This window comes from Haemaphysalis longicornis, unplaced genomic scaffold (assembly GCF_048455015.1).
Source record: "Haemaphysalis longicornis isolate Haplotype H1 unplaced genomic scaffold, Haemaphysalis longicornis Haplotype H1 scaffold_12, whole genome shotgun sequence".
In the NCBI taxonomy this organism is placed as follows: domain Eukaryota; kingdom Metazoa; phylum Arthropoda; class Arachnida; order Ixodida; family Ixodidae; genus Haemaphysalis; species Haemaphysalis longicornis.
In genome coordinates, this window is record NW_027526225.1 from 20,345,833 (window position 1) to 20,371,874 (window position 26,042).

The window sequence follows — 26,042 nt, forward strand, 5'->3', positions numbered from 1 at the left end:
TGTACTGTGTTCGTTTCTGCATACGTGGATGGCAGAGTTGGTGAGGACGGGGGGGGGGGGGGGGCTCCCGCGGATTGCGAACTCGTAACAATAGGCTCGTTATAGGCGGGTTCGGCTATATCGAACTATTGGATATATCGAACTAATCGCGGTGCATATTGCAGTTCGCTATAAACGGGTTTGACTATAGTATTCTTCTCCCAGTTCTCTTCTGTCCACTAGACCACGGTAACATAGGATGTGTCTATTTTTCAGCACCGTAAATGCTTCACCTGTCCTCCTAACCTCACTGAGCACTATGAAATCCCATTTGATGTCCTCTAATTCCTCGAATAACACCTATAGACTCGCTTCGCTACATAAAGTTCGCGCGTTAAACGTTGCCAGGTTCAGACTCCATTGGCGGCCTGTCTGGATCCAGGGATTCTTAGCACCCTTTGCTGTGTCACAGGTCTGACAGGCGCCGTGGTCAATTGCTTCGCAGCCACTGGGGACTGAGGGACGTGGGTTAATTGGCGTATTCATGGGAGGTTGACGCCGTTACTACACCAGGGTGGCCAATCCTGCTCTACAATTTCTGCAACCTTAGATTTCAGTCAACCTAAAGAACAAGCAGGGTTCCGTAAAGGATATTCAACAATGGACCATATTCACACGATCAGTCAGGTGATAGAGAAGTGCGCTGAGTATACTGAACCCCTATATATATAGCCTTCATTACGAGAAAGCATTTGACTCGGTAGAAACCTCAGCAGTCATTCAGGCACTACGGAACCAGGGTGTAGATAAGCATCATGTAAGAATACTAGACGATATCTACAATGGGTCTACAGCTACCATAATCCTCCATAAGGAGAGCAGAAAAATATAACGAAGGGTGTCAGACAAGGAGACACCATCTCTCCAATGTTATTCACAGCATGTTTACAAGAAGCATACAGAACATTAGATGGGGAACACGTGGGAGCAAGAGTTAATGGAGGATACCTCAGTAACCTCAGATTTGCTGATGACGTTGCCTTGCTAAGTAACTCGGGGGACGAATTGCAAAGCATGCTTTCCGCACTGGACAAACAGAGTAGAACCGTGGGCCTCAAAATTAATATGTAGAAAACTTAAGTAATGATCAATAACCTCGGGACAGCACAGCGGTTTGAGATAGGTGGCGAGTCAGTGGAAGTTATAATCGAATATATCAACTTAGGCAAAGTTGTGACCCCGGATCCCAACCATGAGGCAGAGATAATTAGAAGGATACGAATGGGGTGGAGTGCATACGGCAGGCTATCTCAGATAATGAATGGCAGCCTACCATTGTCCCTGAAGAAGAAAGTGCATGACAGCTGCAACTTACCCGTACTCACCTATGGGGCAGAAACTTGGTGGCTCACTTAGAGGGTTCAACTTGAATTGAGGGCGACTAAGTGAGAAATGGAACGGAAGATGATATGTGTACAATTAAGGGACAAGAAGAGAGTCGAGTGGGTAAGGGAACAAACGCGGGTGAAGGACATATTAGTAGAAATTAAGAAGAATAAATGGACGTGGGCAGGCCATGTAATGCGAAGGCAAGATAACCGTTGGTCATTAAGGGTAGCAGAGTGGATCCCTAGGGAAGGCAAGCATTGCAGGGGGTGGCAGAAAGTTAGATGGGCAGATGAGATCAAGAAGTTTGCGGGGATAAATTGGTCGCAATTAGCGCAGGACCGGGATAATTGGAGAGTAATGGGAGAGGCCTTTGCCCTGCAGTGGGCGTAGATAGGCTGATGATGATGATGGTGACAGGGATCTCCTCCGAGTGCGCAACAAAACTGCTCAGGCTCGCCGATATGCCAAGCAGCTTGCCCGTTCGAGGTGGTTTGAATACTGCGAAACCTTTGACAAGCACACCAGCACTCGCAAGTTATGGCAAACCCACCGAACCATGTCCGGCAAGCATAAGACACAAAACTTGGCAGTCAACATGCAAACGGCCATAGACCTGACGCCAGAAGAATTCGACGTGGCCGCCGCTGAGGCATTCTTCCCACAACCGGCCATCCCAGCACAATCACGCACCTATGAACCAAGAAAACCAGCAAGTGACCTGGGAGCTGGGGCACCATTCACTCAGCAAGAGCTGACCCTGGCCCTGGATGCTGCCAACGTGCGCAGTGCTCCAGACGGGGATGGTATCACTTGGCAAATGCTCCTCAACCTTGACGAACCAAAGAAGCTCCTGCTGCTGGACGAGCTGAACGAGTTTTGGCGAACTGGGAGCGTCCCAGCAGAATGTAACCTTCGATTATCTACCCCCAAAGCAAAAAAAAAAAAAAAAAACCAACAGCGTTAATAATCTCCGATCTATAGCTTTAACATCAACGCTATCCAAGCTCATCGGACGCATGGTGCTGACTCGGCTCACATGCCACATCGAGGAGGAGAACCCAGGTTTTTTCGATCCAGCCCAGACTGGCTTCCGACCAGGGCTGTGCACTCAAGACAGCCTTCTGCTACTGCGCCAGTTGGTGGGAGAGGGCGTCGGGGTCGCCTTAAGGTTCCTGGCATCCTCCTGGCAGTAGACTTGCAGAAAGCCTTTGACACGGTGGCGCACACAGCGATACTGACGGCTCTCGATGGGGCTCGAATTGGCCCACGGATCATGAACGTTGTGCGATCCTTTCTGGTAGCCCGAACGTTAGAGATAAATTCCGGCTCAGGCCAACCAAAAACGTTCTCAAATGCCAGGGGAGTGCCGCAGGGTGCCATCTTGTCTCCACTCCTCTTTAACATCGTGATGCGAGGACTGGCTGTAGAGCTACGGAAAATTCCGCACCAGGGCTTGACATTCTACGCGGATGACATCACGCTGTGGGTGGACCCCAAGGGCACGAACGTGAACACAGCAGATGTACAGGGATCATGCAGCAAGCCTTGGGAACCATCGATAACTACCTCCCTTCCACTGGCATGCAGTCGTCACTGGAAAAGACTAACCTCCTCCTGGTAGGTGGCTACGACTCTGAGCGAGCGAAGATAAGCCTGACACTTGCCGGCAAAACCATCACCCGACCATCGGAGCGGTGGGTGAGGATCCTTGCGGTTCCCCTCAGTGAGGTTGGTGGACCGAACGAAGGATCCGTCAGCCTAAGCCAACGTGGCGCCGACACCTCCACCTCATCCGTCGCATAGGCAACCACTTTGGCGGTGTCGGCACACGCACCATCAGGACATTATACCTGGCAACCCTCACTTCTAAGGCATGCTACGGACAGCTTGCTTCACATTGAACCAAACGCACTACGTGCAACTGGAGGTCATCCATCTCGAATGTCTCCGCGCAATAACTGGCCTGCCGCGTCACACGAGGACTGAAGAGCTCTACAGGTACTCTGGCCTCCCTCCCCTCAAAGCCTTTATCGCGGCGCACAACGAAGGCCATGAACTACGACGGCAAAACACAACAGCGGGCAGAGGATTCCTCACCCTCACAAAAGAACTACCCCCCCTCCCGATGCACCCAAACTGCCCAAACTGCCACGTGTCATGTCGCGCTCGCGCCGCGTTATCATTATTTATGTTATGGCTCGAAGCGCCGACGTACTGGTGCTGATGCGCATGCGTCACTGATGCCTCATGTGTAGATATGCTCATGCATTGTACGCGGCTGGGGATTGTTGTGTTGAGGCTGCCAGTGTGCGCCTCGGAATAAAGGCTGTTCCTGAAAGAACCCGGCTCGGCTGATGCTACAACAAACTGGCGACGAGGATGGGATTCGTCACGAAGCAGTGAAGATGGCCACAGCCCCGGCATCGATAATAACTTCTAACTTCGGCAAGCTTCCGGAGTTCCAGCCGGACAGCGGAAACATCTATTTTTATCTCGAGCGTTTCGAGCTGTTCGTCACCGCCAACGACATCCCGGAGGAGAAGAAGTTGCAGCTATTGCTGACAGCCATCGGGGAAAAGGTTTACGTCACTCTCCACAGTCTGCTCCTGCCAAAAACGCCGAGCAAGGTAACTTTTGAAGAAGCTATCAGCGTGCTTAAAAAGCACTACGCACCAAAAAGTTCAGTGGTCACGGAAAGATACCGCTTCAACCAACGTAAGCAAGAGGCACACGAGAGCGTGACGGAGTTCGTCGTCGAGCTAAAGAAATTGGCGGCCACATGCGAGTTCGGCGCGTTCCTGGAGGACGCTATACAAGCGGATGCCATACGGTGCCGTCTTCTGGCCATGACGGATGCTGAACTTACCTGGGACCGGGCCTGCAGCATTGCTACAGCCATGGAAACAACAACGCAAGACACGAAGGAAGTGTTCACTGGTAACAACGCTGGACGTGCACCTGGCGACACCGAAGTGCACTGGCAACGACAAGCCACGACATCGCGACCGGCGGCGAGAAAAGCACCGTTCAACCGAGCCTCGCCCCCCAAGCCCAGCACGCGGAAAAAAGGGAAGCCGAAGACTTTTCCCCCTGGGTCGAAACCATGTCACTGGTGTGGAGGGCCCCATGCCCCTGTAAGTTGTCCATTTTTGAACAGTACTTGTTTTAAGTGTGACAAGAAAGGACATGTTGCAAAAATGTGTAAAACGAAAGGAGTGAACCAGCTGCTAAACGAGGGCTCTGATAACGAATTGCTAACGATTTGTCACACGGACCGCAGCTCGGGAACGCCTGCCATTGTAGTCAACGTAGAGTTAGACGGAAAAGAAGTAGCTATGGAACTTACACTGGCGCAGCTATGCCTGTGATGTCGGAAGCCGAATTCGCGACGCATTTTCCAAAAGCCAGTTCCGGAAAGCTAATGTGATACTCGTAACCTACAATGGCACGCCAGTACCGATAAAAGGTATCGTGGATGTAACAGTGCTATACCATGACCAAAGCGTGCGACTGCCCCTGGTTATCGCTAAAGAAACTGAGGGAGCAAGAATGCCTTCTTTGTTCGGGCGTAAGTGGCTTGAGAAGATAAAGATAAAATGGCAGGAAGTGGTGCGAGTGAAAGCAGTTGACGCTGAAGTGCCCCTGACCGAGAAATATCGGGATGTGTTTGCACCGGGGTACGGTTCGATAAAAGGATTCAAAGCTAGCATTGTACTCAAGGAAGGAGCGTGTCCAGTCTTCCGTAAGGCGCGACCAGTGCCGTACGCTCTTCGCGAACGGGTTGAACAGGAACTAGCGAAGCTGGAAAAAGCGGGAATAATCTATAGGGTCAGGCACAGTTCTTGGCCCACACCACTTGTGATCGTACCTAAAAAGGACGGCATAGGTCTGAGGATTTGTGGCGACTATATACCGTTGCACAGTGAATGGGGTTATAGAATTGGACCATTATCCTCTGCCTGTGCCCGAGGATATTTTCGCAGCACTCCAAGGCGGAACCGTGTTCTCGGTCATTGACCTTTCCCAGGCGTACTTGCAGCTCGAACGTGGACGAGCGAGCACAGGAATTGCTCACTGTCAACACGCATTTGGGCCTTTTCAGGTTCCGGCGATTGCCTTATGGCATAGCGAGTGCCCCGGCTGTTTTTCAGGCCGTGATGGATCAGATCCTGCACGGAATGCCAGGCACAGCCTGCTATCTAGACGACGTGATAATTGCAGGCAAAACGCACGAAGAGTGCACAAAAATAGTGGAGCAAGTGCTCATGCGCCTCAGTACGCACGGTATAAAGGTGAACGCCGAAAAATGCAGGCTGTTCGAGCAAAAAGTACAAGATAAGTCACAAGCCTAGAACAGCAATTAGCCATGCTGACGCTTTGTCGCGGCTGCCTCTGGCGGACTCTGAAGAGCAGGTGGAAGATATTTTTAATTTTTCTCCACTTGCTGAGCTGCCGTTGACAGCTAAAGACATTGATCGCGAAACAGACAGAGACAAGCTGTTAAGAGTGGTTCGAGACACGATATGGCATGGTTGGCCCAAGACTGTTTCAGACGAACTGAAACCATTTTGGGTTCGACGGTTTGAACTTTCCGTCGATGATGGATGTGTTGTATGGACAAACAGGGTTGTGGTTCCTGAATGTTTGCGTAATGTGGTGCTGGACTTGTTGCACGAACAACACCTGGGAATAACCAGGATGAAAGCGCTAGCCCGTTCAACGGTATGGTGGCCAGGGATGGATGAAGCTCTTGAGCAAACAGTGCGCAAGCGCAAAATATGCCAGTGTGTGCTTCCTGCGGCACAACCAGCACCACTTTCGCCTTGGAAGTTGTGTGAGCACCCGTGGGAGAGGGTGAATTTGGATTTTGCAGAGAGGGAAAGTCAGATGTTGCTGATTGCAATTGACGCCTACTCAAAGTGGTTAGAAGTGAAACTCATGACCTCCACAACTGCCACAAAAACCGTCGAAGCTGTACGCTCTTTGTTTGCAGCGCATGGTTTGCCAGTTGCTGTGGTAACTGATAACGGGCCTCAGTTCCGCGCGGTAGAATTTGAAACTTTCCTAAAGGCAAATGGCGTCAGGCATCTGCTTAAACCTCCCTACCACCCGCAATCGAATGGGGCTGCCGAGCGCAATGTACAAACAACAAAAAAGGCGCTGCTCAAAGAGTTACTCAAAAACGAAGAAAAAGCAACCAGGAGGTCTTTGCAACACAGGATCGATAATTTCATGTTTTGTTATCGAACAACGCCCCATACGTTCACAGGGAAAACGCCCGCAGAACTGTTCCTGCGCCGGAAACTGAGGACTCGGTTATCATTACTACACCCAAATGTGGCGAGCACTATGTCACAAAAGGTGGAAAGAGTGCAAATGTCGGTCGCTAAGCGCAGAGCGGGGCCACGGTCGTTTGCAGTTGGTGATCGAGTACTTGTGCGTTCTGTGAGGGGGCAAGTTGTGAAATGGTTGCCTGGCAAAGTGACGCAAGTGAAGTCTTCTTGCACGTATTTGGTATGTGTTGGCAACAAAGTACGATATGTGCACGCAGACCATTTGCGACGTTCTTGCTTAGATCATCCACAGGAGCCACAAGTCATTCCAGAAATTGACCTACCACATGCATCAGAGGTTCTGTTCCCGGCAACCCCGGTTTCCCAGCCGGATGCCCAACCGGAAGGGGACAGACCTACAACCGAAGTTGAGCCCTGAGACCACGCACAAACTGTACGACGGAGTGCCCGGGATAGGCGACCTCCAGAGCGCTGGGGCTATGATTGTTTTTAGTCGCGCTCGCGCCGCGTTATCATTATTTATGTTATTGCTCGAAGCGCCGACGTACTGGTGCTGATGCGCATGCGTCACTGATGCTCATAAGCTCACTGATGCTCATAAGCTCATGCATTGTACGCGGCTGGGGATTGTTGCGTTGAGGCTGCCAGTGTGCGCCTCGGAATAAAGGCTGTTCCCGAAAGAACCCGGCTCGGCTGATGCTACAACACCACGCCTGCTGGAGCCTTGGCTCGATGTGCTCCTCAAGCTTCCAAAACCACTCTCCAAAAAGTGCCATCAGCAGGGTCATGAAGCTGAGCGTAGAGCCGCAGCTGCCCGTACTGACAGAAGCTGGAACTCTGTTCACGGCAGCCACCTGGGACCACATCACGCACAGAGCCAGGGTAGCTGCGATCTCCCCAATCGGCACATGCAGACAGATCCACGTGTATGAGCACCAAGCCCAGGCCAGATTGCACTGTCCGCCATCCTATGTGCAGTAGAAGAGTTTTGTGGGGAGACCCGTGGAGGACTGAGGCAGACAGGGGAGAGGGTGGTGATCTACATGGACAGTAGAGAGGCCATAAAAATCCTTGCCCGCACCCCCAGGACTGGCACGCTTACTCACGGGATCAAAATGGCAAGCACGGTACTGTACAGGCACTATAGAGTGGAGGTGAGGGTGGACTGGGTACCAGGTCACGCCGGTGGCATTGGCGACGGAGCCGCACAGGCGTTGGCGAGCGAGCAAATGAATGACCGCAACGCCCTGGTGACCCAGACTATGCCCGCACCAGACAACCCCGACCAAACAGCCAAAAATTTTGGCAGCCAAGAAGGAGCGAAGGCGCGCTATTTGACTGCACATCCAACCACCACCCCGAGGCCTGCCACGGGGGGCTCAGCTCCTCACCCACAAGGCACGTGCGGGGGCCGCACTAACAGAAGACGTGCTCGCCAAACGGCGGGCCCACCACCGATGCAGGCCCGGGGCTACCGACGACGACAGTGACGACGGCGATAAGGAACAGGGCCCATAGTGAGCTGTTCCACATGCACCATGGAAGTGTGCCCAACAGTGACCCACATGCTGTGGGAGTGCCCTGGCTACCAGGACCTCCGTGCCCAGTACCTGCCCCCGCACATCAGCACTCTGCATCAATGGACCACCCCCAACAACAACAGCCGCGACACCCTTCTCTCCCTCTCGGCGTTCGCTCACGAGGCATGCATTAATCGCCGCATGTGATTGCGAATGTACACCATACAGACGCATGTGTGTATGCACTTCTTTCTTTTCTTTCTGTCTTCTCTACTACACCCTTCTTCCACCCTATCAGGCCAAAGAGCCACCCTAAAATACATAGACATTTCATTCATTCATTTAGAGTTCTTTCTTTCATATAAAAAAAAGAAACATAGGTTAACACAAAAATGAATGAATTTCTTTTTTGCCCTCCTTGGTGTTCTTGACTGCTAGCCTTCCTTTCATCATTGATAGCAAGATGCACCCAAGCACCATATTGGCACTGGACATTAAAGGAGCGTTCAACAATGTGTCCCACACTGCAATTCTCAATCAACTACAGACTGCGGCCAGTCCAGCTACAACTCTGTCCGTGCTTTCCTGACTGATCGCACGGCCATGATAAACATTGCCCCATCAATCTTATCGCTTTAGCACACCTCCCAAAGGCACACCACAAGAGTGAGTCATCTCCCCCCTGCTATTTAATATTTCCATAGCTGCACTCCCGCCACTTCTCTCAAACATCCCGCATATCTCTCACGCACTCACCGCAGTTGGAGCAACAAAGGCTACCCGGGTGTCCAATGAGACAATTTGCAGCAAGCTACTGACACCGTCACCTCTCATTTCTGCAAATGTGAATTTCACTGCACACCAGCCCAGTCGGCCCTCCTAATACTTCGAACTAGAACACGGGGCCGCCCGCTACAACCAACACCAGACCCTGAAATATCAATCGATGGCCAACCAGTCCCCACAGTACCCACACTACGCATCCTCGGAGTGCAACACCACCACGATAGATTGGGGCAGCATTCCTCCCACGCCTGCAGAAAACGGTGGCTTAACTCGCACACCTAATAAGCGGGTATGCCCTCGCCGCCATTGCCCTAAAGGACTACTGAAGCGCTTTTAAAACCGGTCAAAACTCTACTTTTTACAATTATTACATTGGTCAGTTTATGCCTGTAAAGTTTTTTTCGCCATTTTTAGCTTGGGGTCAGCGGTATTCGTCGTTAAAGTTGACCCTAAGCCGCCCCACCCACTGCTCCCTGCCGCATCGCCGGAAGAGATAAAAACTGAGAGGCAGCGACCGGAAGTAGCGTCATATTCGAAAGACAGCCAGCGACGTGCGCCGCCGCTTCGCTGTGTCCCAGTTTTCTGGGCGAAGTTCCGAATTAAGCAGGCGTGTAATCTGCACTTTATTAATCGTGATTGTTTAGAGTTGCTTCCGCGTCGATTTTTAACCGTAATGCTACTGTGTGATTCCCTAAAGCGACTCCTATAGATACCAGAGATTTCCTACCCTAGCGTCCGTGGCTACTACATTGCCTTCACCGTGTAGTCGCGAGGCCGGCCGTGTCGTCGGGTGCTCTGTGCTTCATACGCGAAGCAATGGGCTCAAACAAATGCGGAAGTACCCCAAGTTCCTGATCCATTATTATAAGGGAATTCGAAAATTTATGGCACCACAGCGCTCTGGGCTTCCCAAACTTTTTGCTCGTTTTCCCGATCAACGTTGTTGGCTGTGGCGACAGCTTAGCTGAATAGCTAGATTTTAAGAAGAAATCACGTAGGCTGAAAGCATGAAGCGTTTTCTGCGCGCGTATGCGCTCCGCACACTCGCCGGTCGTGCATGCCCATACGGCGCACGAAACGGCTCGCACCACACATGCCGCGGCAGCGACCGCTCTTCGATGCCGTCCAGAATCAAAGCTGTCGCGAAAAGCAAGGTAAACGTGCAAGAGAGGATGATAGTGAGATGAAAAATTGTGCTAGGGATTGTCATCCAAGGTGATTTCGAAAGAGGGGATCGAATTTGTATCGCTATGCGGAGCACCGACCGGTCGCGGAAGCTCGTCGACGGCAGCACTCAAACCTGCCCGAGCACGAAAAGCGGCGAGAGGCCGATGGATGGCGTTACCTGCGCTCAAGAATGACCACAGCACCGATCGCTAGAATGACTATCAACGTAGGAATAAGGTTCCACATGAGAGAAAGGGGATGATAGTGTGGTGAAAAACTGTGTTAAGGATAGTCATTCGCAATTGTAGAGATAGCAGCGATCTCCCTTGGTGCTAAGCCTAAAGTTCCCAACATCAGCGCCGATCCGTGCAACCTGAGCCGGCTGGAGCTGTTGGGGAAGGCGTTGTAAAACTCTTTGGGGACCAGCGGGCTGCGCTTGGGTTCCTCTACCTTTTTGGTGGCGACCAACATTGGGCTCCCCTATTCTAAAACATGCGTATGTGCAGCAATTCCACGTTCCGCTGACCGGCCTAGCAGCGACCCGGCACCAGCACCTCTGCGCGACGCGGCGACCGGCGGCGGCCGCGCTGCCTGTGCGCATCGCAGGCCGCTGCACAGAGCTGTTGCCGCCTGTCCAAATGTAAAAACAAATTTCCACATTCGAGAGAGAGAGGGAGATCAAACTTTATTTAAAGCGGCTCATGTCCGGGCTGCCGAAAATGATGGGGATGATGGTGGGTTGAAAAATTGCGCTAGGAATTGTGACTAGCGCTGGTATTGAAAGCGGCGAACCAATCAATATCTGGGCAACTTCCCTGCACCCGAGAAACAAGTCGGCCATGAGTCGTCGGGGGAGAACCCCTTTCTAAAGCTCGCCGCGGGCGAACCTGTTGCGTTTATAGTTCCCTCAGGCTCTCCTATTCTAAGGAAAGATTGTGTGAACCCTCCATTCACCAGAGGACCTTCTGGCCCGTATCTGAACGGGAACATAATGAGATCTTCAGGCCGAGCGGTCCCCGCAGCCCGGCACTTCCGAATATGACGTCATCTGCCGCCAGCCAATCGCGAAAGGCAGCCAGTGCTCTCACCGCGCCCGCGGGCAAGGGTCGTTTGTTTTGACGAAAAAAGATGGTTTGGGTGTATTTACACATAAAATAAACATGTTTTTCGGATTCAGCGTCAGAAAAACCATGGTGTAATGCCCCCAACAAATTTTTTTTGAAAAGCTCTTCACCAGCCCTTTAAAGATGCAGACGAATGTCGCATACTCCAAGTCATGCTCACAAGTCGCATCACTCACGGAGCACCCTATCTGGCATTGAAACCACAAGAATCAGCGAAGATCATCATCCTCATACGCAAAGCATACAAGTCAGCGCTAGGCCTACAAGCCTACACATTCACAGATCAATCACCTCCTCCAGCTTGGGCTCCACAATACCCTGTCGAAACTGATTGAAGCCCACACTACCAGCCAGTTTCAACGACTTCAAATCACCGCTAGAGGACAACACCTCCTTAAACGTCTGGGTCACCCTATGGCTCCAAGCCCTGAAACCTTCCACAGCCTCTCGACATCAGCCCGAGATGCCATTCATGTCATTCCAATACCCAAACATGTGCACCCTGTCTACAACGTAAATCGCCGACAACATCGTGCACATACTCCTCAAAAAGTACGGCGCCGATCCCGATACGTAGTACAATGACGCGTCCCCATACCGTACATACCCGACCCATGCCGTAGCAGCAATCCACTCAACCAACGCCATCACAGCTTGTGCCACAATACGGACGACATCCATTGATACGGCCATCACCAACGCAGCTTCGTCGGACACCACAGTACTGACCGAATCCCGATCCGCTTGCTGCCGCTACGCCACGGGACGCATCACTCGCATGAGCTCCAACATCCTAGCACGCCGACCAGCGCTCCCAACGACCCCTATAGGGTAGATCCCTGGCCACACATCTCTTCCTGGGAACGAGGTGGCACACGCCATCGCCCGCGAGCTCACTTAAAGGCATTCCCAAAAGAGACCAACGATGTACCGGCCCATGAAGACGTAACCCTCCACCCCTTAATTAACCCCAACGTACTCCGACATCTTAGCCCACTACCAGAACTCCTGAAGACTCTATACCCCCACAGTCCTCTCTCACAGCCACCGATGCCCGCATATGGCGCCGCCCACAAGCACAGACGTACTACCATAGTCACACCCGTCCTCACTAAGTCTCCCCCACCCTCTACCCATTCAACTTCCCATACTGCAACTTTCCCAACACCACCAGCAACGTAGTTTGGACATGTCTGTCCAATTCCCCCTCCCCACGCCTCCTCCCCTTCTCCTGAGCATTGGGAGCGCGTGCTGCGCTGCAGCCAGCTCGAAAAACAGGAAGCCCTGATTATCCGGCTGAAGAGTGCAGCGCACAGCCCTCGGCTTGCCAGAATAAGATGGCCACCCAGTGCTCCACTTTTTAACCCAACTCCCTCCCCCTCTTTTCTCAATACATAGCTTGCACATGATTCATGACGTCATCACAACCCTTTCTTGTGACCCACTTCCACTTTTTTAGTGCTCCGAAAGATATGGGCACCAGATAAGTGTGCATCCTTTTGTCGTACTTGCAATGTGGGTCACGGACATTGAAGCTACTACGCTGCAAGCCATCTGTAAACGTTTTCTTCAACACCAACTTGTAGCCTCTCTCTGCTTTTCCTCTTCTATCTTTCGGACACCGCATTCCCGGGCCCCCTCTTCACACCAGCGGGCGTTCTAGAGTCCACTCCTAGGTTTGACAAATTACGCCTGCTGGGGGACCTTGACCTTCCTTTCATTTTCTTACTAATAAATTCATTCAGCCACACTCACTCAGCTCAGACCCCGATACAGAACTCCAAATGGCCGCGCCGCTCGCGCCGGGAGGAATAACACTGAAAAGCTTCCACGTCCCCTTTCTCCTTTCCCTTAGTTTTGTACAAAATATAGTTACCATCGTCGCGCTCCTGAACAGTTTTACTTTTTGCACTGTCTTTTTTGCGGCACGTTCGAACCACCTAGTTCACTCAACTAAGACTGGATAAGGAGAAGGAGGAGGAAGAAGTAGAGGCAGTTGCTCGAGGCACGAGAGAGAGAGAGAGACAACCTTTAATAGAAAAGGATGACCACTGGTCACGATGGGGAAAGGAATGGGGAGGGAGGGTAAGAGAAAATAAACAAATTAATGCTGGTCGTTCTCAATAGTCAATAACTGGGCCAGTTCTTGGAACCTGCAATTCATGGGCCAGTTCATGGGGATCGCAATAGGGTTTGTGCACATACACCAGTTCGTTCGGGGGAGGACCCGCTCAAACAACCCGTGCCAGACCGCTTTTGATTGAATAAACCGCTATGTCATATAATAGTTGTGCATCAGTTTGTTGTGGATCGGGATGGGGCTGAGGAGATTGAAATGTACGGTGCGTGGCGAAAGCTGAGCACCACCAAACTAGGTGTGTGAGGTCTGATGGTGTTGTGGTACGGCAGTAAGGACATCGAGGGGGCAGGTGAGGGGTATACCACTTGCGAAGCGTTTCAGGTGTGTACGCTGAATTTGCAATATATTTGTTAATAAAAATTTCGCCTGAGCGGGGAATAGGAGGTAGGCGGCTGAGGTAGCCAGCTGGAGTTAGGGCTTTTAGACGTGTGCGTCGGTCCTTCTTGTGCTGGTGAATACGCATCGCTGGGGAGGGAGAGGGGGACCGCGACGGCCTTACCCCAGGCACCAGTGGAGGATAAGAGGGGGAACTCTCCTGAGCGGCCATATGAGCCGCCTGGTTGCCTGAAGAAAATGGTTCGTGGCCAGGTACCCAGTCGACGCGGATGTTGGTGTTGTTCCGTTTGAGGAGGAGTTGAGTGGCCAGGGCTGTCACTGTGAGGCACGAGAAGACAGCCGAGAGAACCATCACCGCCTCGACGAGATGAATACCTACATCATGACTCCCGTGGACCGCGAGAAAGTGTGGCGCGATCTGAAGCGCGGCATCGAAATGATCTACGCCGACAAGCAGGCCATGACGACCTCCACGTACATGCAGCTGTACACTTGTGTGTGCGACTTCAGCACGAGATCCACACCAGCGAACACGTCGGCGGCCTCCACGTGCTACTGCGCTCGTTCTGCAGGCTACGACCTGTACGGGCGACTGAAGGACTTCCTCCGAGACCATTTGGTGGCCCTCTTCAGCGCTGTGGACAAGCTTTCGAACGAAGAACTGGTGGGATTCTACAACGACCAATGGCAGCGCTTCCGGTTCTCCAGCAAAGTGGTCGCGAGTGTTTTTTCCTTCCACAACCAGAACTGGCTTGCCAGAGAACGGAACGACGACAAACACGTCTTGGACACGTATCAGTTGTCACTGGCGTCCTGGAAAGACAGTTTCTTTTCGGCTCTGCATGCCAAGGTGACAAAGGCCCTGCTGAAGCTGATTGAACTTGAGCGTTGTGGCGGACAGGTGAACACACGGCTGATACGCGGCGTGCTCCACTGCTACATCGAGCTCGGAGTGAACGAGGAAGACCCTTCCAGCAAGAGGCCCAACCTCACCTTCTACAAGACCGCGTTCGAAAGTGCCTTCCTGGAGGACACGGACCGCTTTTACAACCGGGAGGGGTCGGAGTGTCTCAACCACAATTCCATAACTGAGTACACGAAAAGGGTTGAGCAGCGCTTAAAAGAAGAGAAGCGCCGGGTTGGGATGTACCTTCACGAGTCCACACTGGCTCCATTGGTGGACACATTCCAGAAGGTTCTGATTGAACAGCACTTGGAGCATTTCTACGACGAGTTCAAGCTCTTGTTGAGGGCAGACAGATATGACGACATTGCGCGCATGTATCAGCTGGTGTCGCTCACAGCCAGTGGACTTTCCAAGCTGCGAGCGCTCTTCGAGGACCACGTCTGGGCTCAAGGTCTTTCGGCCGTTGATCGGATCGGTGAGGCTGGTGCCCAAGACCCCAGGCTTTACGTGGGTGCTATCCTCAGAGTCTACCGCAAGTACAACACAGTCGTGCTCGCGGCGTTCGCCAAAGACAAGGGCTTTGTCGAGGTCTTCGACAGGGCTTGCACGAGGTTCATAAATAAGAATGCCGCCACACTCTTGGCCAAGTCATCTCGCAAGTCTCCCGAGCTACTCGCAAGGTACTCCGACATGATGCTGAGGAAAAGCTCTACAACTCGACAATGGAAACAGCTGGAAGATACGCTCGACGAACTGGTGAAGCTATTCGGCTACATAGAGGACAAAGATGTCTTCCAGAAGTTTTACGCCAAACTGTTGGCCAAGCGGCTAGTGCAGCATCTGTCAGCCAGCGACGACGCCGAGGCCAGCATGATCTCCAGGCTCAAGTTTGCCTGCGGCTTCGACTACGTTTGGGCGCTTCAGCGCATGTTCCAAGACGTCACGGTTAGCAAAGACGTCACCGTTAACTTCATGACATGGCTCAAGAGCTCCGGCGAGACACTGGGGGTGGACTTTACCATCCAGGTCCTGACCTCTGGCGTGTGGCCTTTCGCGCAGTCACCTGCTCTCACGCTTCCCCGGGAACTCGAGTGCAGCGTTCAACGCTTCACGCAATTCTACCACGACAAGCACCCCTCTAGAAAGCTGCAGTGGCTGTACAGCCTGTCCAAGGGCGAGCTGGTGACTGGCTGCTTCAAGAATCGGTACACCATCCAGGCGTCGACCTTTCAGATGGCTGTGCTCCTCTACTACAACTTCGATGTGTCCTTCACCGTGGAGCAACTTCAAGAAGGCACAGCCTTGGAGATGGGCGTCTTGCAGCCGGTCCTGGAAACCCTGCTCAAGAGCAAGCTCCTGGTTCGCTCGGGGAAGAAATCAAATGGCGACGGTCCGCTGGAGCGCGACGACGTTCTCTCCCTGTTCGAAGGCTACAACAACAAGAAGCTTCGCATCAACATCAACGTGCCGCTCAAGAGTGAGGCCAAGGTCGAGCACGAGGACACCCAGAGGAAAGTCTACAGGGACAGGATGCTGGTCATACAGGCCGCGATCGTACGAATCATGAAGACGGGGCGCACGATGCAGCACCAGGAACTGATCGCCGAAGTCATCAGCCAGCTCTGCTCGCAGTTCAAGCCGAGCGTCGCCGTTATCAAGGAATGCGTGCACATCCTGATAGATAAAGAGTACCTGGAGAGGGCGCAGGGTGAGCCTGACACGTACATCTACCTCCCCTGACATTATCGTCATCATCATCAGGGGCATCGTCGTCACATCGGCGGAGCAGTAACCTCCCCCGTCAGTCCTGGACACTGAAGCAGAGTGCGACTCGTGCCGTCGACAAGCTGCAGCTGCGACCCTTTCTTTTTACACTGCTCGCTAAAATAAATTTTGAAAAAAAAAAGTTCCTCTGGCACTTAAGTGTGCTTACGTGGTTTGACTTCGCGGAAGCCTAGCAATTATCGAAGAACCGGGCAATATCACATTACTGAGTAGAGCAAGCGACAGGGAGTGCGATTCGTTGAGAAGAAGAGGCAGCTCGCAGTCGTGCTTCCATGGGCTCTACAGTTTTTCCTCATCTATTGCGGTAATTTCATCGTCCGTCTTAACCAGTGTTATTACTGTGCGTATCAAGTTCTGACGATCATTTTGACACCACAGTTGACCCTGTGCGTGCAGTGTTACCTTAGTTAGGGCTGTTATTCTTGATGGCCGTGTCATGGCCATGTCAGGCCTAACCCTCCACCCAGGAGAACTGGGCGCGGTGCCTGTGCCTGTCATGCAAGGGACACCGAGCGTCGGAGACGGCACCTTGCCTGTCTCAGTACCTGACTCCAGTTTTCCCCTGGATGCCGACATGGACCCAGAAGTAATGGAAGATGGCCACGCAGAGTCCAACGCAGGAAATAGCCATGGCTTCATCGAGGTCGTGTCGAAAGCGCAACGCCGTCGCCAACGTGGCCTATCTACAAAAGGAAGTGCGCAGCCAGCCCTAGCTCAAGCAAATGCCACTACAGCCTCTACGTCTACACGTAAGACGTCCATTCGTCCTCAACCGCTACCCCGTGACGACTTCAAGCTTGTCTTACGACCTCAAGGGGGCCTTCGTCTCGAGGATGTTCAATACGCAGAAATCTCCATCGCCTTACTCAATTCCATAGAGACTACTTGGCGACAGGCGAACCTGAAGCTACGTACTGACACGACCCAGAATACGGCTACAGTAAGCACACCTTCTGCGGAGGCCGCTCGTGCTCTAAGCCAAGTTAAACAACTCACTATCGGAGCTGCCATCCACCAAGTCTCGCTCTACGGCTTAGCACCAGACGACTCAATCAAGGGAATTATCCGTGGGGTACCCCTTCGTTTCACAGAGCAGGAAATCCTGAACAACCTGGACCAAACCCACGAGGGGATCTACGCAGTGCGCAGATTGGGCCAAAGTACAACGGTCATCCTTACTTTCGCGGGACCAAAATTACCTTACCATGTACGACTATATGGGGCCGAATACCCTTGCTCCATATACAAAAAGACAATTCCTGTGTGTTCTACATGTTGTGCGATTGGACACCGTTCCACAGCCTGCCCTCAACCGACGGCTCACGTTTGCCATCAGTGCGGTCTTCGGGACCCTGTTCCAGATCACCCGTGCTCTCCCACCTGTGGCCTCTGCGGTGGCTTTCATCTCTCCGGCTCCCCTGGCTGCACCAAGCGCTACGCGGAACCGTATATTCTGCGTCAACGAAGGCTTCGACAAGCCAGAGCGGGAAGCCGGGAGCCAGCGCGAGACTCCTCTTTGACACGAGGGCGACGCCGGGAGCGGTCTACCACGCCGAGTTCGAGACTGCGTAGCAAGTCCAGCAACAGAGGTTCTTGACCAGAGAAGACCGGGAAAACTGGCTCAAGCTTGGACACAAAACAAGTAAGCTCGGCACAACGGGTGTCTCCCACAGCTCTGACCTCAACCCCTCCTTCCAACTTAAATCATAAGTCTGCCACACCATGTCAGGGTTGCACAGAACTAATACAGCTTCTTGAATAACAAAAATCAGTTATGTCAGCTCTTCAATCTCGTCTTGACGCATTAGAACTCACTAAGGGTACCGTGACCGAAAAACGCAAGAAACCTAACCAACAGCCCCCACCCTTGACTTCAGCGCCCCTTACCACACCACAACCCCCTCCCTTGACTTCCGCGCCCCCTCCCACGCCACAAGAAACCCAGACCGCAGAGGCCGAACCCCGATCCGACAAGTCCTCATGGTTCCAGTCCATGTTAACCAAGCTTCATGCACAACTTGGCACCTGAAATCAAGAAATTCAAAACCTCAGGCAGGACAACAACCTCCTTAAACAAGAAATTAACTCGCTACGAACCGAGCACCTAAATTTCCGCCAAGAGGTAATGTCTCTTCCTGCCCTCTCCGGTCATTTAGAGACCCGCCCTGATGCCTTGTCCGGCCAGCTAGAGAGCCGACCTGATGCCGGCCCCATCCGTCAGGATAGAGCTGAAAGCACGGGCGCTCGCTCCCACCGCCGACCCGCCCCTTATGCCAGATCCGTCGAACCCAAACCCTCCCACTCATTCCTTGATGACCACGACACAGCTTAACAAGCACGCTACTGCGCTCCTGCAGTGGAACTGTCGAGGCTTCAAGAACAAATCAGGCTCTTTACAACAATATATAAACACTCTCGATCCCCCACCTGATATCATCGCTGTCCAAGAAACGAACGGCCTCGCCAAGCTTCCTGGCTATATTACCTATGAAGACCCGCCTAAACGAGCCACAGCCACACTCATCGGAAATTCAATAGCCTCTGTACAGCATTCCACGCCACAAAAAGGGTGCGAACACACACTATTGGAAATTTTATCGCCATCGACCAACCTTAAATCCAATCTCTTCATTCTCAACATCTACTGCCGGCCCTCCACCAAGAAACCTGACGTTCAATCTACGATACAGGATGCTATCGCCCTAGCTGGCTCCCGTCCGGTACTTATTCTAGGAGGTTTCAATGCCCACCATCAACTTTGGGGCTACAAGTACAGCACGAAAAAAGGTCGGCAAGTTGCCTCGACCATTGAGCAGCTTAATCTCACCATCCTGAACGACCCAAACACACCGAGCCGAACTGGCACCAGTACTTGCAGGGACACCACCCCAGACTTGTCTTTGTTGGCGGGCCAGCTCGATGTCACGTGGTCATCCACCCACACTAACTTAGGCTCAGACCACGACATTATTCACCTCCTGTTGCGTAACCGGGACTACAAGGCACGATTAGGAAACAATATCTTCGCAGATGCATGCTACGCGGCTTGCGGAATAGCAACGAAGCATTTGCACGCCCTATCCGCACGCATCGCGCGGATAACGCCTAGCACTCTTCGAGCTCGCTTGCAGCGCCGAGTGACCAAGTGGCCAGTTTCTATATTTTATTATCCTTTTTTCCTTGTGCTGTATGTTGCAATTATAGTCTCCAAAACTGCAACGCACAGCGCAAGGCAAAAAAAAAACATCCCCCTCGCGAGGGGCACGATCAAAGGCAGAGCATTACTGCGGGGGGGCGCGCCTGCAAGTCGTATGGATTACGTATTGGTTGTTGTTGTTGTAATTGTTGTCTTCCAGCGTAGACATTGTCGATGAAGTCGATGGTGAAACGTGCCGTGAACCCCCTGCCGCGGCTATGACGCAACGTGGAGCGGCTATGACGCAACGTGGCGCGGCTATGACGCAACACAATCCACTTTAATCCAATCCAATCCAATCCAAATCCAAGCCAATCCAAGCCAATCCAAGCCAATCCAATCGAATCCAATCCAATGCCCCTCGCGAGAGAGTGTTATAGCGCCGAAATCGCCACCACGCGAACGCGTGATGCTGACGTCACGATCACGCCACAGATGTTAGCGACCGCAGCGCGCGCGAACGACATATGTCGTTTATAAGCGCGAACCGACCGCGGCGAGAGAGCGTGATGCGAGCGCCCCACCTGTTCTTGCGCGCGAACCTAACGCGGCGAGAGAGGGTGTTGCGCACGTCCCCACCTGTTGTGCGCCCGAACCGAACGCGGCGAGAGAGGGCGTTGCGAGCGGAGAGAAGGCGAGCAGGACGCGGGGGAGAGGGCGCACCTCTGGCCGACGGTTGAATGAGTCAAGGATATAAGGCACGTTCGTAACCTTCCGTTCTGTGTCGGCTTTGTGGCTCAGTTGGTAGAGTACCGTGCACCTTGCGTTCCGCCCGCAGAGTCGTAGGATCGAAACCTGGCGCCGGCAAGTATTATTTTTTTATATAGTGTAGGGGGAGCGATGCGGACGCGGACTACGGACGCCAACGCGGGTGACATCGTGAGTTACTGAAATGCTCTGCATTTAAAACTCGGATTACGAACTGGGATAATTTTCGGTAGGCGCTGTGCAGCCATTCGCCAAATCCCGATCAGTCCTACACTGCATGGATAGACGACCTTCTTCAGACAGTTCACTCTCATACGCGAGCTGTAACCACGACTTACCAGACCCCTTGTGTGGATGCGAGATTGCTGCACCTTTGGGAAGCACGTCAGCCTTGCCCGTAGATGGAAACGCCAGCGCCACAATCGGAAGCTCCGTACGAGGATATCTTTTCTCAGTCAACAGGCAGCGGAGTATGCTGTTATGACTCACTGGCGCCATGTTTGCGCGGGTCAGTCGCCCGCCGGTCGACCACCCCACCACTTGTCGAGGGAAACGAAAGGAGGCCGACACGACGCGGCCACGGCCACTGATTGACAGCTGCTTTTGAGCGGTGTTGAGTGTTGTTGCCCCAAAGGGATTAAGGAGCCGCCGTTCTTCCCCCTGTCTAAGCAACGGAACGCGTGTGCGCGTGAAAGCCCAGACGGCGACGACCGGACAATGGGACCCCAGTGGCGGCGGGAGCACACCGAAAAAGGCAGTGGCAATGGTCAAGCCATTGACTCTTCCCGGAGTGATTCCACGAACCTTGATAATCTGTGCTGTTAGGCTCTCTGGAAAATACGTGCGAGGAGAATTCCACCGTGGGAACGCAGCGCGTGGCAGACACCAAAATGCTACGCGGCGCCCGCGCGTCTTCCGTTCTTCCCCTCTACTACAGGCTCCTGACGAGTGGCAAGGGTGTGTGTGTGTGTGTGTGTGCTTTGCATCTGCCGACATACCTGAAAGGCGTGTTCCTACCCGAGGGCGGTGCTTCACAGCGAGGAACTTACACATCACCATTGGTCCGCATTGTTTTGTATGGGGATCCCAAACCTAGGGAACTAGGGATCGGGGGTCAACAAAAAGGGGCGTGCTGCGGCTCGCCGGAGATCTGTCTTCTGTCTTCATCTCGACAACTCACTGTAAAAATGTAAATAAACCTGTTGAGTTTGCTCTAAGCTCTCCCCTAGTCCTGGCTCGACGGAGCGACGGCGACCGGCCCCGCTACCAGCAGACTGCGGTCGCTACAACTCGCGACAATGCACAGTCGTTGAGCAAAGAAAATTTGCTGCAGCTTTGCGACAGCCTCCAAGGCACTCTGACCTCCCGCAAAACCTGGAACCTACTTAGGTACCTTATTGACCCCCTAAACAGCAAGGGGGAATCAAATCGAAACATGGCCCGCACTCTTCACGCTTACCCCGGCACCCCAGAACACCTCATTCAAGACTTAACGGCTAAATAACTCCAAACAGAGATACTATCCCCGCCGCCACCGTACTCTGGTACTCCTAACGCAGATTTGGACCGAGATATCCAACTTTTTGAACTGGAAGCAGCCCTGGCGGAATGCAAGAAAAGGAGTGCCCCGTGTCCTGGCCAAGTAACCTATAAGCTCCTGGCCAATTTAGGTGATGATGAACTTGCCATCCTGCTTAAACACCTCAATGAATTTTGGACATCTGGCCGCCTACCTATTCAATGGAAAACCGCCGAAGTCCGCTTCATTCCTAAAGCGGGCAAATCCCCACACATAGACAATCTCCGGCCTATTTCCCTTACCTCTTGCGTGGGGAAGCTATTGGAACGCATTATACTCAAAAGGCTGCAGCGATAGCTTGAACACACCAACCAAATGCCCAAAACAATGTTCGGCTTTCGACAACATCTAAGCACCCAGGATATTATGTTGCGACTCAAAGAAGAGGTAATTGCACCTGCCACTCACCACTCACCTCGAGCCATTTTGGCCCTCGACCTAAAAGGGGCCTTTGATAACGTTGCGCACGCAGCGATTCTCTCCCGCCTTAATAATACTGGCTGTGGCAACCGAATTCATTCCTACATTTCGGACTTCCTCACAGGCCGGCAGGCTGTGCTCAAAATTGGAGATATAAAATCCAAACCAATCTCTCTTGGCAGTCGGGGTACACCGCAAGGCTCGGTATTGTCTCCGCTCCTCTTCAATATCGCTTTTCTGGGCCTACCAAAACAGCTAGAGCAGATTCCGAATCTTCACCACGCACTGTATGCAGACGACATCACCCTCTGGACTGACACAGACTCTCTCGGTGGGCTGCAGGACACATTGCAGCGTGCAGCCGAAGAAGTCAATAATTACACCCACGCTTGTGGCTTACATTGTTCACCGCAAAAGTCAGAACTTGTCATCATCCGGAAACACCCCCCACGACACCACGTCGAGCCCATCGAAATATCTCTTGACGGCCATTCGATCAAACCTAGCCACTCACTCAAGATATTAGGCCTTACCATCCAAGCTAATACCCGAAACGAATTTGCCTTGTCAAAACTGCGTAATATGTCAGCTCAAGTCGTGCATATGATTAGGCGGGTCACTAACCGGCATCGAGGAATGAAAGAAAAGGACACAATGAGACTAATTCAAGCTTTCGTCATTTCTCGCCTCACCTATGTCGCTGCATACATGGCCCTAACCAAATCCGACATTGAAGCACTAAACAGGATCATTCCGAAGGCATTTAAACAAGCACTCGGGCTCCCTATGAGTACATCGACAACCAGGCTTCTTGAAATGGGTCTTCACAACACAATTGAGGAACTCATTGAATGTCATCTCGCAAGCCAGCGCCTCCGTCTGACACACACTCCGGCAGGCCGCTTTGTTCTGCAATGCATCAACTGGCCCTGTGCAGGACAAACCCACCTGGCCCGTTTGTCAGACGAGTGGCGTAAACATATCTCTGTACGACCCCTAGCAAAGAATATGAACCCCGACCTCCACCCCGAGCGCAGGACCGCCCGCAGCCAAGCCCACGAACGCTTATATGGCAATCGCTCTGACGTGTCCTACACCGATGCGGCGAGCTACGCTGACAATGACAACAACCAGAAGCCATTTAACTTCATGCGCATCCATCCGTACGACATCCCCACGAGATGCCGAAGAACTCGCCATTGCCTTAGCCCTCATTGAATGTTCCAGCAGAGTCATCATCACTGACTCTCAAGGTCGTTGGTGCGACCCGGCGCTGAACCCAACGACCCGGCGACCCAACGACCCGGCGGTTACTTCAGCGATACCGTCCCTCTCCCCGAGTGGCGATCGTTCGGACACCTGCCCATGCCTCTGTAACGGGCAACAACTTCGCCCACCAACAGGCTCGCGAACTGGCCTACCGAGCTCCAGAGGTCACCGCAGCTCCGACGCCACTTCTCACCTATCAAGAAATTACCCAATTTTACCGGACCACCAGACAAAAATTCCCGTGCCCTCACCTATCCCTCAGCAGAACTCAGGAAATAACACTCCGACAATTACAAGCAGGCACGTACGTCCACCCGGTTCGAATGAATTTATTGTTTCCCACACAGTACTCCGCGCTATGCAAGTTTTGTCCACAGCTAGGTACCCTCCAGCATATAATTGTGGAATGCGCTCACAACCCAGCCCTACCACCCCTCTCTACCCGTTCCTTTCCTGAGCTGTGGGAGACACTGTTGACCAGCTGTCAACCGGAGGACCAGACTCTCCTGGTGACACGGGCCAAGACGGCGAGGGCAACGCATGGATTCCCGGACTAGGGTTCCACTCTCACATTTGAGCTCATTAAAATGTTTTCTCTCTCTCTCGTTGAGAATAGTCTTGCATCTTTGGTCACAGCGAGAACAGGTGGTTCTTAAGACGGTTGAACTCATTGCGCAGTTTACGATCAAGCTTTTTTTTTTTTTTCTTCAGTGATAGAACGTATTGGGGGCAGGCTGTCCGCGTGTTCGGGGCGTAGCTTTCAATGGTTTCGTGTTCTGCAGTGTTCACGTGGCCTTCTCCATGAACGGGCCAATCTAGCATGCGAGGCCGTGTCACAGTCGTTTTTTTTTCATTGCTCATTTTCCCCCTTTTTTCTTTTTGTTTTCTTGTTTCCTGGGGCGCGTAAGTGGTGGCGTCACGTTCATTCCCTTCGCTTGCACCTCCTTTCTGCTGTCACCTCTCTTCTGTACACGTGGACCCACAAAAAACACCCACCAATGAGAGGCTAATAGCGTCGCTATAAAAACTGCTTCCACTCTATTAGCCTCTCGTTGGTGGGTGTTTTTTTGGGTCCACGTGTACAGAAGAGAGGTGACAGCAGAAAGGAGGTGCAAGCGAAGGGAACGAGCTAGCAAATCAGCTGCTGGCAGTCCAGCGGCTCGAGGTGGCTCTCTCCCGGCAAGCGCGAGAGACTGAGCCTGCGGGTGGTCGAGGGCACGACCCCAACGGCCATCTGCGGGCTGGTCCAGCGTAGGCTGGGGAGGCAACATCACGAAGACGCCATGAACAAAGTCGGGTGGCGGGCGACCCTGCGTGGTCCCCCAACCACCTCCGCAGGACATTTTCAATAAAGTTAATTTCTCTCTCTCTCTCTCTCTCTCTCTCTCTCTCTCTCTCTCTCTCTCTCACCTTCGCGAACGCCTTAAAGGAGCCATGAAGAGAAAATACAACTTCGTTTAATTTAAAAGAACTAGAATTCAGTATCTCACTCAGCTCCAGTACAGCCACAAAATATGTTTTTTAACGAAAAAAAAGCAAGCAGTATTTAAAAACTTTCAAATTTTGCGCCACAGTGACGTGTTATGTGCAAGAATGACGTCATACGGGCCAACAATAAAACATAATTTTCAGTGCGTTAACTGGACGTTAGCATTCAAGTGATGCGGTCAAATGGAACTAGAGGCCCCATTACAGACGTCCAGTCATGTGTCGTCGCGACAGGTCAGTTAGGCGGTCGCCAATCGCACAAACAAGGTTCCGTGACGTCACAGAAAAGTTGCGGGGAAATTGTCTAGGGGGTCGCGACTGCTTCACACGTTTTCTTTAATATCTCCGTTATTTGTTCGAGGATTGATATGATATTGGTATCATTGTTATCGGGACTATAGCGGTCTTTCTAATAGGGACCGGGCGGCCGTTGTATGGCACCACCGTCGTTTCAGCGAACAGCGCCGCCCGTGGCGAACCGCTCGTCAGTGGAATGCCGGTGGCGGTCAGCCCAGCGTAGTTGTGCGTGGCTTTCTGTCGTTTTTCTGCGTTGCGGCTTGCAAAGCGAACGTAATCCCAGGTGCATTTTTCAGATCGGTAAATCTTGATCGTGGTTATGACATTTACGAGGCATGCCATGTGTGTTATTTACGCCCATACTCAGTGTTTACAAATAGCAGACGACGCTCAATGCGCCAAGCTTGAAGTCAAGCTGGAAGGGAAAGTTCGTTGCTTCATGCAATTTTTTCATGCCTGCATGCAGTTTTCCGAATCGAGGAGTATATTCCCGCGAAATGCTCCCACAAAGCCAGTGTGTGCAACCGATCTAGGAATGCTGCGGTGAAGGCCTTTGGCAGTTGATGACAAAACGGCGCCGACGTCGTGCACAAGCGAAAGACAAAGTTGGAGGGTGTCTTCGAAGATTTACCTCAAAACAGAAATTGTGACGGATGAA

The 26,042-nt window shown here is 52.4% G+C and overlaps 2 protein-coding genes across 2 annotated transcripts; both read left to right on the top strand.

The window, feature by feature from the left end:
- The first annotated feature begins 3,657 nt into the window (after positions 1 to 3,657).
- Positions 3,658 to 7,225, top strand: LOC144161886 (uncharacterized). Its single transcript, XM_077692451.1, has 2 exons — positions 3,658 to 4,502; positions 6,944 to 7,225. Exons 1-2 carry the CDS (start codon positions 3,723 to 3,725, stop codon positions 7,217 to 7,219), a joined length of 1,056 nt encoding a protein of 351 aa, XP_077548577.1. The 5' UTR covers positions 3,658 to 3,722; the 3' UTR covers positions 7,220 to 7,225.
- A 975-nt stretch (positions 7,226 to 8,200) lies between these two features.
- LOC144161526 (cullin-1-like) lies at positions 8,201 to 17,947 on the top strand. Its single transcript, XM_077692184.1, has 4 exons — positions 8,201 to 8,365; positions 14,031 to 16,350; positions 16,895 to 17,070; positions 17,729 to 17,947. Exons 1-4 carry the CDS (start codon positions 8,201 to 8,203, stop codon positions 17,945 to 17,947), a joined length of 2,880 nt encoding a protein of 959 aa, XP_077548310.1.
- The last annotated feature ends 8,095 nt before the right edge of the window (positions 17,948 to 26,042 follow it).

Bases quoted from the DNA above. Each gene is read 5' to 3' on its own strand.
- LOC144161526 (XM_077692184.1), top strand. From the start codon at position 8,201: ATGGAAGTGTGCCCAACAGTGACCCACATGCTGTGGGAGTGCCCTGGC. The intron at 8,366-14,030 runs GCATGCATTAAT...CCGTTTGAGGAG, and splicing joins TCTCGGCGTTCGCTCACGAG to GAGTTGAGTGGCCAGGGCTG. The intron at 17,071-17,728 runs GTCGTGTCGAAA...ACCGTTCCACAG, and splicing joins ATAGCCATGGCTTCATCGAG to CCTGCCCTCAACCGACGGCT.
- LOC144161886 (XM_077692451.1), top strand. From the start codon at position 3,723: ATGCTACAACAAACTGGCGACGAGGATGGGATTCGTCACGAAGCAGTG. The intron at 4,503-6,943 runs GTAAGTTGTCCA...GTTCTTGCTTAG, and splicing joins GTGGAGGGCCCCATGCCCCT to ATCATCCACAGGAGCCACAA.